The sequence below is a fragment of the Salmo salar genome, chromosome 04, assembly GCF_965601325.2.
Source record: "Salmo salar chromosome 04, fSalSal1, whole genome shotgun sequence".
Taxonomy (NCBI): Eukaryota; Metazoa; Chordata; class Actinopteri; order Salmoniformes; family Salmonidae; genus Salmo; species Salmo salar.
This window is the reverse complement of record NC_138294.1, coordinates 58,894,980-58,909,084: the sequence shown is the minus strand read 5'-3', so window position 1 is coordinate 58,909,084 and position 14,105 is coordinate 58,894,980. Positions and strand designations below refer to the sequence as shown.

At 41.6% G+C, this 14,105-nt stretch overlaps 1 protein-coding gene across 1 annotated transcript; it reads left to right on the top strand.

Moving 5' to 3' along the window:
• The first annotated feature begins 896 nt into the window (after nucleotides 1–896).
• LOC106603561 (uncharacterized) lies at nucleotides 897–4,238 on the top strand. The gene is made up of 6 exons (XM_014197413.3): nucleotides 897–1,201; nucleotides 2,518–2,544; nucleotides 2,726–2,755; nucleotides 2,845–2,880; nucleotides 2,979–3,086; nucleotides 3,258–4,238. Exons 1-6 carry the CDS (start codon nucleotides 1,184–1,186, stop codon nucleotides 3,303–3,305), a joined length of 267 nt encoding a protein of 88 aa, XP_014052888.1. The 5' UTR covers nucleotides 897–1,183; the 3' UTR covers nucleotides 3,306–4,238.
• Nucleotides 4,239–14,105: the final 9,867 nt, after the last annotated feature.

Genomic DNA, 14,105 nt, shown 5'->3' with positions numbered 1-14,105 from the left:
GATGCATATATCTGTATTCCCAATCATGTGAAATCCATAGATTTGGGCCTAATGAAATTAATTCAATTGACAGATTTTCTCATATGAACTGTAACTCGGTAAAATCAATGACGTTTTTATATATTCCAAAATGTGGCATTTACCCTTATATCGCGGAGATGTCTTACTCTTTAGCCTGCAACGCTTATGGTGCTAAAAGGAGTCAGGAAGGATATAGTCATAAGGTTGAAGAACAGATGACAGTTTTGGAGAGGGAGATAAACTCTGAGTCACCATCACCAGCCATTAAATGTTTGCGGGTCTTTGTCAATCTCTCCCAGTAGGAGAACGAACATTATGTCCCTGTGCTAGACTATTACAGAGAAACATGTCGACACAACTTCAGAGTTTGAACACAGCTTTACCGGTAAAACTGGGCTACAATTTGTAAACGTTACCGCTTGAATTATATACTCACATAGGAGGAAATTGACGGTAACAACCTTTTGACAAGGTTGCAGTAGCAACCAGACCTACCCGGTCGCCATTTTCCTTTGATTATTTACAATAGCCGTCGCTAGGGAAGCACACACCCCTCTCTTTCTACCCGGTACAGGGTATTTTTACTGAATATTTTTGCCTAGTGAAGTTGGACTGTTGTCTTTATTTTCGTAAAATACCTGTATCAAGATAATGCATTGTTGGTAGCCTCTTATTCTGATAATAAGGGGTACTGTGTGTAAGTTTAGGGACTATCCATATGTGGAGCTTGCAGTTTTAACCTTTTGCCAAAAAAAGGTATATGGGCAAAACGATATGGAGAGGAGAAAAACAAAAATGTGTCATGGTTACCCCTGATGACTGCTCATCTAAAGACAAATACATATAGATCTGATTGCCATGTAAAATTATCCACACAGGTATCTCGCTATGATTTGAAAATGTGTTGACGGCTCCTAAAGCCAATCAATGGCTACCAGGGGCGGAGAGTAGCTTGTCCGTCCGATTGACGCTATAATGAATTCAATAGGGAGGGAGGGGGAGAATCCAATCCGGTTTGAGCTAGTTTTTGTTCCAATGGAACATTAAGGTTTGCTAAGCTGTAATAGAACGTAGTGTTTGAATCTTATACCAACATACAGTATTTTTCTTGCTCCGTTTTGGAACAGTTCCCTCTTTATTTGAACAAATACGCAAAACAGCCATGCCTAAAAGGAGCAAAGTAAGTGGAATATGTTTTATTGGTTGTATATATCCTTTGATTGATAAAACAAATGCATTTATTTTTGCATATAAAATGTAGCCTCATATCCATGTTTTGTTCCGCTCCGCTGCAACATTGTTGCACTGCTGTGTTCAGTCAGGAGTTTAAAATGTATCGGTCTGTTTTGATTTGGGAAGTGGCGGGTTTTCTACTTTTTCACGCTGTGATTTTAGTCTTCGAAAAATAGGACTGGTTACATGTTTTGTGCGTAATATTTACTCTATCAGATCAATTTCAAATTGGGGTTTTGTCACGTCTTCATGGTGGTTGTTTACAAATACATTAACCTATAAAAGGACAAAGAGGTGTAGGTCGCTAGCTACGTCGTAAGATGGCGATTCTGCAGAAATAAAGTTGGTGACACCGATTTTTTTATTTTACTAGGCAAAGTCTATTGCACATAAAATTTAGATTACATTGCATTTACACGTATTAAAATGCTGCATAATTAGAATAGCTTAATTGTTGGTAGAATATAATGCTCAACGCACGGTGGGCGGTATGCACATGCAGAGGACTGCTTCTAGGGCGCTTTGAAAAGGGCACGAAGACTTGTGTCATGGCTGCCCTTGTGAGCAAGGCGAACACTGACGACGTTTTTCTTACTTTGCAATATAAAAGTTCATAGTTACGCAAGGTAAAATACGTTAAAGTGCGCTAATGTAACATGCTGCATCGTTAAAATACTTGGTTTAATTACATTAACGTGTGCCCTTTTGTTGGCTCTAGCCAATTCTGGGTTATGCAATGGCGATTCGTCGACATCACAGAGGCGCTCTTGTTGCTGGGGATTCTAGTAGATTCTGTAACCATTTGGAGAATCGCTGAGGATCTCGGAGTTTGAAATTCGAATGAATGGCGGGAACGCATAGTAGACTGTCTGGTCGGAGTAGCGAGCACAGTCATGGTGCCTGGCAAATCCCATTCATCACGAGTGAATGAATGCGTCGGGAGTAGGCGGAGTCGGTATTCCCCTCTCCGTAGAGATTACAGACAACATGGTATAGTCATAGGCAATGGACCATGATCTGAGCAAGTTGACACTATTATCCGTTTATTAGGTAGTTCGTGGGTGACGTAAGTGGAAAAAATAAGCAGTTATATCGAGACTGTGACCATAACACGCTGCAATGCTTTTCCTTACCTCCCTACGCCTTTTTTGGATTACATAATTCCCCTAATACTCTTGGCATTTAAACTGCCCCTCCCCCAGTAAAACCCACCTAACACGGTTGCCCTGCTGAGCTGTCACTAACATTTTATTATTATTATAGGCAAACGCCGATGTTGAGGCAGCAGAGGTGAGTGATAAACATCTTACTTAAATATAATGTGTATTTAATCAAGGTGATCGCTGGTTGTAAGAATTTAAATGTTCAAATACAATTCCATTGTTCTGCCACCAGGGGTCAGCAGCAACATGTCAAACGTTGCTCCCATTTTATGAGTAAATAATTGGTATTTTCTTTTGAAATATTTCAGCCTAAGAGGAGATCTGAGAGATTGGTAAATGTGAGTATTACACACCATTATTGACACTTTAATTAAAGATGCACCCAAAAACAGAATTTCAGCTAAGAATCACAAATCTTTCATTGCAGAAACCTGCAATTGCAAAGGCAGAGCCCAAGCCAAAGGTGAGGAAGTGCAGACATTTCAAATGTACATTTAATAGTAAATTAATTGCATTTAAGGACTTACGGTGTCTTATCCCATTAAACATATTTATTTACAGAAGGAGAAGGCAGCACCTAAGCCCAAGAAGGCTAAAGAGGTGAAGAAGACCGAGCCTGAGGAGAAGGAGGTGCCCGCAGAGAATGGAGAAGCCAAAGCTGAGGAAGAGGTAAGGGGCTGCTGGGATATGTAGGATTTTGTCTTATAAGGACAGGAAAAACAAATCAAATTGATAGTTTATGACCGTATAATGTTTTAAACATAAGATAATGAATGTCAATTATAAATAAGTTCTCTCAACTATTGCCAACTGTTTTATTCCGTTATGTTTTAATTTTAGGCACCAGAAGAACCTGAACAGAAAGAGGAGGAAGAGGCGGCCGAATAACATCTCTCAAACCACATCTTTTATCAGTGCTCCCTGTACCTCTTTTTCTTGTACAATTCAGGGGTATATTTTTATCGACTATTTTCTAAATGCAGGTTTTTTAGTAGTTTGATTGTAGAAACACATTTTTTTATGAAATAAAAAATACAATTGGAGATGGGGATTTCATTGCATCCCATGTTTTTACATCTCTGGAACAATTACGGTCATTGTAAATGTCAACGGTTTTTATTTTCGATATGGGGGGAGGGGTGGGAATGGGACAGGTTACTACACCAAGAACATGCAAGCACGTCGTTTACAGGATCCGGTCAAATCAACAGAGAGCTTGTCTGAGAGACTAACATTCCATAGGCTATATGAGGGACGTTATATGTAACCTGCATTGTGTGGTGGGGATGAATTAACTCAAGGGGGAACACATTGTTTTATTGTTTATAATGAGGAAAACATTTTAGTATGTTTAAGCTGTGTTCCATATAACTCTTGTACTCATTGTTTTTCTTTACCATTCTGCTTAATAAACCTATTCCCTAGTACTGGAGTTCCTCCCTATCAGGCCTGTGCATTGGGTGTAATTGGTTGTCTCTGTTCTGTGATAGCATTGCAATAAATTTGTATAGCTGCTATTAAAAGGGGTTTTCAACTTTCTATATGCAGTGTGTAATGGTACATTGTGAGTATGGTAAAAATGGAATTGTGTTCTTAGCCAAGCTAAAGACGTACATAAGTGTGAAATATACTGACGATTATGGTTCCTTGGATGCTGAGAAACTGTACATCCATTTGAGCTGTCAAATACACAAACCAGCAGTAGCAATATTCATGTGGGGTTTAGGTATCAAGTACAAGTGTACAGTTCTTTTATCCTTTGTTTATAGATGTATCTGTGTAATGATTGGTATAAACAAACCAATAAAAATTTGGTTGTAATTGTTTTTTCTCTGTGTGATGGAAATAGACCATGTGTGAATCCAAATAATCATGTAAAAACTAACTTATTTTAGATGCTAGTTCTGACCACAAATATGTAATGTAGTAGCTACATAATACCAGTTCTGAGATTGACATGGCAACAGCTAGTATCTGTCCTTGACATGAAAAAAAAAACATTATTTGGTTATTAGACTCCTGTCAGACTCATTCCATGGGCACATTGTTTTCACTCCACCCTTTTACTTAATTGATCAATTGAGGTGGCTGATTAGTAATAACTCCTCTCACCTTGTTGTTTAGGTCTTAATTGGACACAAATTGAAAAAATAAAAACCAGAAGACACTCACTGTGAGGGAGCTCAGACACAGAACAAATACATTAAAGGAGCTGTATGTAATATCTTTGCATTGTAATGTCAGAAAATGTCATATCTACAGAAATAGTGGAATATTAGCGTTTCACAACATTTCATCACCAAAAATGTTATTGGGCCCAACCAAAAGTGCATTCTAATGGTGCAGCCTTCTTTTTGGTAAAAAAAGATTGTCAAATTAACTGGGGCTAGCAAATTTCTTGTCAAATGGACTGGGGCTGAAAGATGTATGCCCATTGCTGGCCCCAGTCAATTTGACAGCAAAAGATGGTCCATCTTTTGTTGACCAATAAGAAGGCTGCACCATTGGAATGCAATTTTGTGTGGCTCCAAAACATTTTTTGGGGAAAAATATTGTGAAACTATCATTCCACTATTACTGTAGATACTGTATATTAAGGACATTTTCTGAAATTACAATGCAAACATATGACATATAGCTCATTTAGTACCGTAGGGCTGCAAGAAAGAAACTCACCATATATTCAGTACATTAAGAAGTGTGTATCACGCCTAGAACAAAGGGTTAGCACATATACTAAACAAAAATATGAACGCACCATGTAAAGTGTTGGTCCCATGTCTCATGAGCTGAAATAAAAGATCCCAGAAATGTTCCATATGCAGAAAAAGCTTACTTCTCTCAAATTCTGTGCACAAATTAGTTTACATCCCTGTTGGTGAGCATTTCTCATTTGCCAAGATAATTCATCCACCTGACAGGTGTGGCATATCAATAAGCTGACTAAACAGCATGATCATTACACAGGTGCACCTTGTGCTGGGGACAATTTAAGGCCACTCTAAAATGTGCAGTTTTGTCACACAACACAATGCCACATATGTCTCAAGTTTTGAAGGAGCATGCAATTGGTATAACTGCTGACTGCAGGAGCTGTTGCCAGAGAATTGAATGTTCATTTCTCTACCATAAGCCACCTCCAACGTAGTTTTAGAGAATTTGGCAGTATGTCCAACCAGCCTCACAACCACAGTCCACGTGTAACCACGCTAGCCCAGGACCTCCACATCTGGCTTCTTCACCTGTGGGGATTGTCTGAGACCAGCCACCCGGACAGCTGATGAAACTGAGGAGTATTTCTGTCTGTTATAAAGCCCTTTTGTGGTGAAAAACGAATTCTGATTGGCTGGGCCTGGCTCCCCAGTGGATAAATTGACTGATTTCCTTATATGAACTGTAACTCAGTAAAATCGTTGAAATTGTTGCATGTTGCATTTATATTTTTGTATAAAATCATGTTGATCTAGCTCAGGGTTTCCCAAACTCGGTTCAAACCGCCGTGTTACCCACGTGTCTTCTGGCTCTGGCCCAACCCATCGGTTTCTGAACCTATCAGACGGCACCGAATGTGTTTGAGCCAGACTCATTGCAGAGAAGAAACTATTGTCCATGGGCATGGCGTAGCTTTTGGCCGGAGCAAGGAGTCTGGGTAGCCAGTCAAGTGGTAACTAGTGACGACCCCAAAAAATATTTCACAGAGTTCAAGTAACAGACACATTTCAACATCAACTGTGGAGACTGCGTGAATCAGGCCTTCATGGTCGATTTGCTGCAAAGAAACCGCTACTAAAGTACACCAATAAGAAGAAGAGACTTGTTTGGGCCAAGAAACACCAGCAATGGACATTAGACCGGTGGGAATCTGTCCTTTGGTCTGATGAGTCCAAATTTGCCATTTTTGGTTCCAACCGCCGTGTCTTTGTGAGACGCAGAGTAGGTGAACGGATGATCTTCGCTTGTGTGGTTCCCACCGTGACATATGGAGGAGGAGGTGTGATGGTGTGGGGGTGCTTTGCTGGTGACACTGTCTGTGATTCACTTAGAATTGAAGGCACACTTAACCAGCATGGCTACCACAGCATTCTGCAGCAATACGCCATCCCATCTGGTTTGTGCTTAGTGGGACTATAATTTGTTTTTCAACAGGACAATGACCCAACACACCTCCAGGCAGTGTAAAGGCTATTTGACCAAGAAGGAGAGTGATTGAGGGCTGCATCAGATGACCTGGCCTCCACAATCACCTGACCTCAACCCAATTGAAATGGTTTGGGAGGAGTTGGACCGCAGAGTGAAGGAAAAGCAGCCAACAAGTGCTCATGTGGGAACACCTTCAAGACTTTTGGAAAAGCATTCCACGTGAAGCTGGTTGAGAGAATGCCAAGAGTATGCAACGCTGTCATCAAGGCAAAGGGTGACTACTTTGAAGAATGTAAAATATAAAATATATTTTGATTTCTTTAACACTCTTTTGGTTACTACATGATTCCATATGTGTTATTTCATACAATGTAGAAATAGGAAAAATAAGGAAAAATCCTTGAATGAGTAGGTGTCCAAACTTTTCACTGGTACTGTACGAGGATGAATATTACATATCATGTAAGGATATATATTGAAATGATGACTTTTTTTAGAAATACGAATACATAAATGATCAGGGAATGATTACAGATGTGATACATTTCGGAAAATAAACTACATGCCCAAAGGTATGTGGACACCTGCTCATCAAACTCCAAAATCATGGTCCCCTTTGCTGCTTTAACAACCTCCACTCTTCTGGGAAGGCTTTCTACTAGATGTTGGAACATTGCTGTGGGAACGTGCCTCCATTCAGCCACAAGAGCATTAGCGAGGTTGGGCGCTGATGTTGGGCGATTATGCCTGGCTCGCAGTCGGCATTACAATTCATAACAAAGGTGTTCGATGGGGTTGAGGTCAGTCAAGTTCTTCCACACCAATTTTGACAAACAATTTCTGCATGAAACTCGCTTTGTGCACGTGGGCATTGTCATGGTGAAACAGGAAAGGGCCTTCCCAAAACTGTTGCCACAAAGTTGGAAGCACAGAAGTGTCTAGAATGTCATTTTATACTGTAGTGTTAAGTTTTCCCTTCACTGGAACTAAGGGGCTTAGCCCGAACCAAAAAAAACAGCCCCAGACCATTATTCCTCCTGCACCAAACTTTACAGTTGGTATTATGCATTCTGGCAAGTAGCGTTTTCCTGGCATCCGCCAAACCCAGATTTGTCCGTTAGACTGCCAGATGGTGTAGAGTGATTCATCACTCCAGAGAATTTGTTTCCACTGCTCCAGAGTCCATTGGGGTCGAGTTTTACACCACTCCAGCCGATGCTTGGCATTGCACATGGTGATCTTAGGCTTGTGTGCTGCTGCTCGGCCATGGAAACTCATTTCATGAAGCTCCCGACGAACAGTTCTTGTGCTGACCTTGCTTCCAGAGGCAGTTTGGAACTCGGTAGTGGGTGTTGCATCCGAGGACAGTAGTGCTACACGCTACACACTTCAGCACTCGGCAGTCCTGTTCTGTGAGTTTGTGTGGCCTACCACTTTGGAATAAAGAATAAAGGCTTAGATATGTCAGTATGCTGACACATATGCTTTCCGGACTTAAAATATTCTAAAAATATGTAGACGGGGTACACACATCAGGTGCGTGCCTTGACTCACGGTAGCAGGGAGATTTCTGAGGTCCGGATTGGATGCATGAAAAAACTGTCCCATTATGGAGAATATCGTAGCTCTGTATATGAAATTATGGACATGCGTATCTGGAGCATGTATACTCCTTATATCTAATGAAGTGTCAGATATCCGGAAATATATACAGAACATTCGGAAAGTATTCAGACCCCTTGACTTTTTCCACATTGTTACGTAACAGCCTTATTCTAAAATTGATTAAGTCGTTTTCTTCTTTGTTCATCATCAATCTACACACAATAACCCATAATGACGAAGCAAAAACAGGTTTTTAGAACATTTTGCAAATGCATTAAAAATCTAAAACTGAAATATCAAGTATTCAGATCCTTTACTCAGTACTTTGTTGAAGCGCCTTTGGCAGCGATTACAGCCTCAAGTCTCTTGGGTATGACACTACAAGCTTGGCACACATGTATTTGAGGAGTTTCTCCCATTCTTCTCTGCAGATCCTCTTAAGCTCTGTCAGGTTGGATGGAGAGTGTCGCTGCACAGCTATTTTCAGGCCTCTCCAAAGATGTTAGATCAGGTTCAAGTCCAGGCTCTGGCTGGGCCACTCAAGGACATTCAGAGACTTGTCCCGAAGCCACTCCTGTGTTGTCTTGGCTGTGTGTTTAGTGCCGTTGTCCTGTTGGAAGATGAACCTTCGCCCCAGTCTGAGGTCCTAAGCGCTCTGGAGCAGGTTTTCATCAAGGATCTCTCTGTACTTTGCTCCATTCATCTTTCCCTCAATCCTGTCTCCCAGTCCTTGCAGTTGAAAAACATCCCCACAGCACGATGCTTTCACCAACACGCTTCACCGTAGGGATGGTGCCAGGTTTCCTCCAGACGTGACGCTTGTCATTCAGGCCAAAGAGTTCAATCTTGGTTTCATCAGACCAGATAATCTTGATCACATGGTCTGAGAGTCCTTTAGGTGACTTTTGGCAAATTCCAAGCGGGCTGCCGTGTGCCTTTTACTGAGGAGTGGCTTCAGTCTGGTCAATCTACCATGAAGGCCTGATTGGTGGAGTGCTGCAGAGATGGTTGTCCTTCTGGAATGTTCTCCCATCCTCACAGAGAAACTCTGGAGCTCTGTCAGAGTGACCAACAGGTCACCTAGCAAAGACTTGTAGATGACCTAGAGCCAGTGGATTTGACGACAAGTATGAAGCGAGGGCCAGCCAACGAGAGCATACAGGTCGCACTGGTGGGTAGTATATGGGGCTTTGGTGACAAAACGGATGGCACTGTGATAGACTACATCCAATTTTCTGAGTAGAGTGTTGGAGGCTATTTTGTAAATGACATCGCCGAAGTCGAGTATCGGTAGGATGGTCAGTTTTACGAGGGTATGTTTGGCAGCATGAGTGAAGGAGGCCTGTTGCGAAATAGGAAGCCGATTCTAGATTTAATTTTGGATAGGAGATGTTTAATGTGACTCTGGAAGGAGATTTTACTGTCTAACCAGACACCTAGGTATTTGTAGTTGTCCAAATATTCTAAATCAGAACCGTCCAGAGTAGTGATGCTGGACGGGCGGGCGGGTGCAGTCAGCGATCGGTTGAAGAGCATGCATTTAGTTTTACTTGCATTTAAGAGCAGTTGGAGGCCATGGAAGGAGAGTTGTATGGCATTGAAGCTGGTCTGGAGGTTAGTTAACACAGTGTCCAAAGAAAGGCCAGAGGTATACAGAATGGTGTCGTCTGCATAGAGGTGGATCAAAGAATCACCAGCAGCAAGAGCAACATCATTGACATCCACAGAGAAGGGAGGCGGCCCGAGAACTGAACCCTGTGGCACCCCCATAGAGACTGTCAGAGGTCCGGACATCAGGCCCTCCGATTTGACACACTGAACTCTATCAGAGAAGTAGTTGGTGAACCAGAGGAGGCAATCATTTGAGAAACCAAGGCTGTTGAGTCTGCCAATAAGAATGTTGTAATTTACAGAGTTGAAAGCCTTAGCCAGGTCGATGAATATGGCTGCACAGTAATGTTTCTTATTGATGGTGGTTATGATATCGTTTAGGACCTTGAGCGTGGCTGAGGTGCACCCATGACCAGCTCTGAAACCAGATTGCATAGTGGAGAAGGTACGGTGCGATTCGAAATGGTCGGTAATCTGTTTGTTAACTTGGCTTTCGAAGATCTTAGAAAGAGAGGGTAGGATAGATATAGGTCTGTAGCAGTTTGGAGAGGGGGATGACCGCAGCAGCTTTCCAATCTATGGGAATCTCAGACGATACAAAAGAGAGGTTGAACAGGCTAGTAATAGGGGTTGCAACAATTTTGCCAGATCATTTTAGAAAGAGAGGCTCCAGATTGTCTAGCCCGGCTGATTTGTAGGGGTCCAGATTTTGCAGCTCTTTCAGAACATCAGCTATCTGGATTTGGGTGAAGGAGAAATGGGGGCCTTGGGTGAGTTGCTGTGGGGGGTGGAAGGCTGTTGATCGGGGTAGGGGTAGCCAGGTGGAAAGCATAACCAGCCGTAGAAAAATGCTTATTGAAATTCTCAATTGTAGTGGGTTGATCGGTGGTGACAGTGAAAATGCTAGCCTTAGCTAGCCTTATTGAAAATGCTAGCCTTAGCTTTCCTAACTGCCTGTGTATATTTGTTCCTGACTTCCCTGAAAAGTTGCATATCACGGGGGCTATTTGATGCTAATGCAGAACGCCACAGGATGTTTTTGTGCTGGTCAAGGGCAGTCAGGTCTGGAGAGAACCAAGGGCTATATCTATTCCTGGTTAAAAAAAAGAAATGTTGGGCATGCTTATTTAAGATGGTGAGGAAGGCACTTTTAAAGAATAACCAGGCATCCTCTACTGACGGAATGAGGTCAATATCCTTCCAGGATACCCGGACCAGGTCGATTAGAAAGGCCTGCTCGCTGAAGTGTTTTAGGGAGTGTTTGACAGTGATGAGGGGTGGTTTGACCGCAGACCCATTACGGATGCACGCAGTGAGGCAGTGATCGCTGAGAGCTTGGTTGAAGACAGCAGAGGTGTATTTGGAGGGCAAGTTGGTTAGGATGATATCTATGAGGGTGCCCGTGTTTACGGATTTGGAGTTGTACCTGGTGGGTCCATTGATAATTTGTGTGAGATTGAGGGCATCAAGCTTAGATTGTAGGATGGCCGGATTGTTAAGCATGTCACAGTTTAGGTCACCTAGCAGCATGAGTTCTGAAGATAGATAGGGGGCAATCAATTCACATATGGTGTCCAGGGCACAGCTGGGGGCAGAGGGTGGTCTATAGCAAGTGGCAATGGTGAGAGACTTGTTTCTGGAAAAGTGGATTTTTAAAAGTAGAAGCTCGAATTGTTTGGGTACAGACCTGGATAGTAAGACAGAACTCTGCAGTCTATCTCTGTAGTAGATTGCAACCCCACCCCCAACAAAAATGTTATCTGTTCAACAGGGGATGGATTTTTCTTTCGTCAAACTTTATTTATTGCGACAAATTATGAAACTGTGCTTTCAAATGAATGATGATCGGCAAATAATTTTGAAGGTATGCAGGGCAGGTGATGTCATTCTGTACCTATACAACTCCACTCTACATTTCATTCTAAATGCCTACTGCTTTGAAAAGAAAAACATTTAAGTGTTTAATTTTTGACATTATTTGTATAATGTTTATTTCCTTACTTTCAAGAATGCCTGAAATGCTTTTTCTGGTTGGCTGGATGTAAGTCTTACCATCCAATTATATCAGATCTACAGGTGAAGTGGAGGACCTGTTGAACTGTATTTTCTTAGGGTTTTCTTAGCACTTAATGTGTTCTTTCCCAGGTACTTGTAACGGCACAGATGACAGACAGGTACGATTCCAGTTGAGGTGGTTTAATGATGCTGATTCATATACAGCAGGAACAGCACAGCGCAGTGTATGGGCTAATGCATTTTAAGGGTGTGTGGGGTTCAGAAAGTAAAAGGAGAAAATAAATACAATAGTAAATGGCAGGTATAATCTTAATACAACCTTAATACATAGGCTATTAACAGTGCTTTAAACCCTTTTCTGGAATGCTATTAATATTTTTCATAAATAAAACAACATTATTTTATTTTTATTTTAAACAGCCATAAAGCCAGTGTTTCTATGTCAAACGGTTTTGTTATATTTCAGTCATCTGTTATTTATATAAGTGTAATATTGGGATGCAAACTGAAAATTTAATACATTTAATCTCTATATCTGACATGGTACAGGTGTCCTAATTTTTTAAGACCATAACCATGTGTGTGAGGTGTATACTTTTGTTACTAAGAAACACTGTGTGACCCTGATTTAGCTGATTCAGCCTACTGCTGAAAAAAGGTTAATTTGTAAATTGTAAGAGGCCAGAACAAAAAGTGAGGTGGGGGGGTGACCTTGGGAGCTCTAAGGTACCGGAACGCATATATATATACGCATATACAGTTGAAGTCGGAACAAGTTTACATACAATTAGGTTGGAGTCATTAAAACGTGTTTTTCAACCACTCCACAAATGTCTTGTTAACAAACTATAGCAAGTCGGTTAGGACATCTACTTTGTGCATGACACAAGTAATTTTTCCAACAATTGTTTACAGACAGATTATTTCACTTATAATTTACTGTATCACAATTCCAGTGGGTCAGAAGTTTACATACACTAAGTTGACTGTGCCTTTAAACAGCTTGGAAAATTCCAGAAAATGATGTCATGGCTTTAGAAGCTTCTGATAGGCTAATGGACATAATTTGAGTCAATTGTAGGTATACCTGTGGATGTAGTTCAGGCCTACCTTCAAACTCAGTGCCTCTTTGCTTGACAAAAAATTGTAGACCTCCACAAGTCTGATTCATCCTTGGGAGCAATTTACAAACTCCTGAAGGTACCACGTTCATCTGTACAAACAATAGTACACAACTATAAACACCATGGGACCACGCAGCCGTCATACCGCTCAGGAAGGAGATGCGTTCTGTCTCCTAGAGATGAATGTACTTTGGTGCAAAAAGTGCAAATCAATCCCAGAACAACAGCAAAGGACCTTATGAAGAAGCTGGAGAAAACATGTACAAAAGTATCTATATCCTGTCACGCCCTGACATGAGAGATCCGTTTTTCTCTGTTTGGTTAGGTCAGGGTGTGATGTGGGGTGGGCATTCTATGCTATCTATTTCTTTGTTTTGGCCGAGTATGGTTTCCAATCAGAGGCAGCTGTCTATCGTTGTCTCTGATTGGGAATCATACTTAGGCAGCCTTTTTCCCACCTGTGTTTGTGGGTAGTTGTCTTCTGTTTTGTACAGTATACCAGACGGAACTGTTGGCTTCTCGTTTTGTTATTTTTTGTTTGAGTGTTTTTTGATAAATAAAATCATGAACACGTACCACTCCTTCCGACGACAGCCATTACATATCCACAGTAAAATTAGTCCTATATCAACATAACCTGAAAGGGTGCTCAGCGAGGAAGAAGTCACTGCTCCAAAACCGCCATAAAAAAAGCCAGACTATGGTTTGCAACTGCACATGGGGACAAAGATCGTACTTTTTGGAGAAATGTCCTCTGGTCTGATAAAACAAAAATAGAACTGTTTGACCATAATTACTATCGTTATGTTTGGAGGAAAAAGGGGGAGGCTTGCAAGCCGAAGAACACCATCCCAACCGTGTAGCACGGGGGGTGGCAGCATCATGTTGTGGGGGTGCTTTGCTGCAGGAGGGACTGGTGCACTTCACAAAATAGATGGCATCATGTGGAAGGAAAATGATGTGGATATTTTGAAGCAACATCTCAAGACATCAGTCAGGAAGTTAAAGCTTGGTCGAAAATGAGTCTTCCAAATGGACAATGACCCCAAGCATACTTGCAAAGTTGTGGCAAAATGGCTTAAGGACAACAAAGTCAAGGTATTGGAGTGGCCATCACAAAGCCCTGCCCTCAGTCCTATAGAACATTTGTGGGCAGAACTGAAAAAGCGTGTGCGAGCAAGGAGGCCTACAA

What these genes read in the sequence shown, in the direction of transcription:
- LOC106603561 (XM_014197413.3), top strand. An exon ending in GATCTGAGAGATTGGTAAAT is followed by an intron (nt 2,756 to 2,844) that starts GTGAGTATTACA and finishes CTTTCATTGCAG; the next exon opens with AAACCTGCAATTGCAAAGGC. An exon ending in AGGCAGAGCCCAAGCCAAAG is followed by an intron (nt 2,881 to 2,978) that starts GTGAGGAAGTGC and finishes ATTTATTTACAG; the next exon opens with AAGGAGAAGGCAGCACCTAA.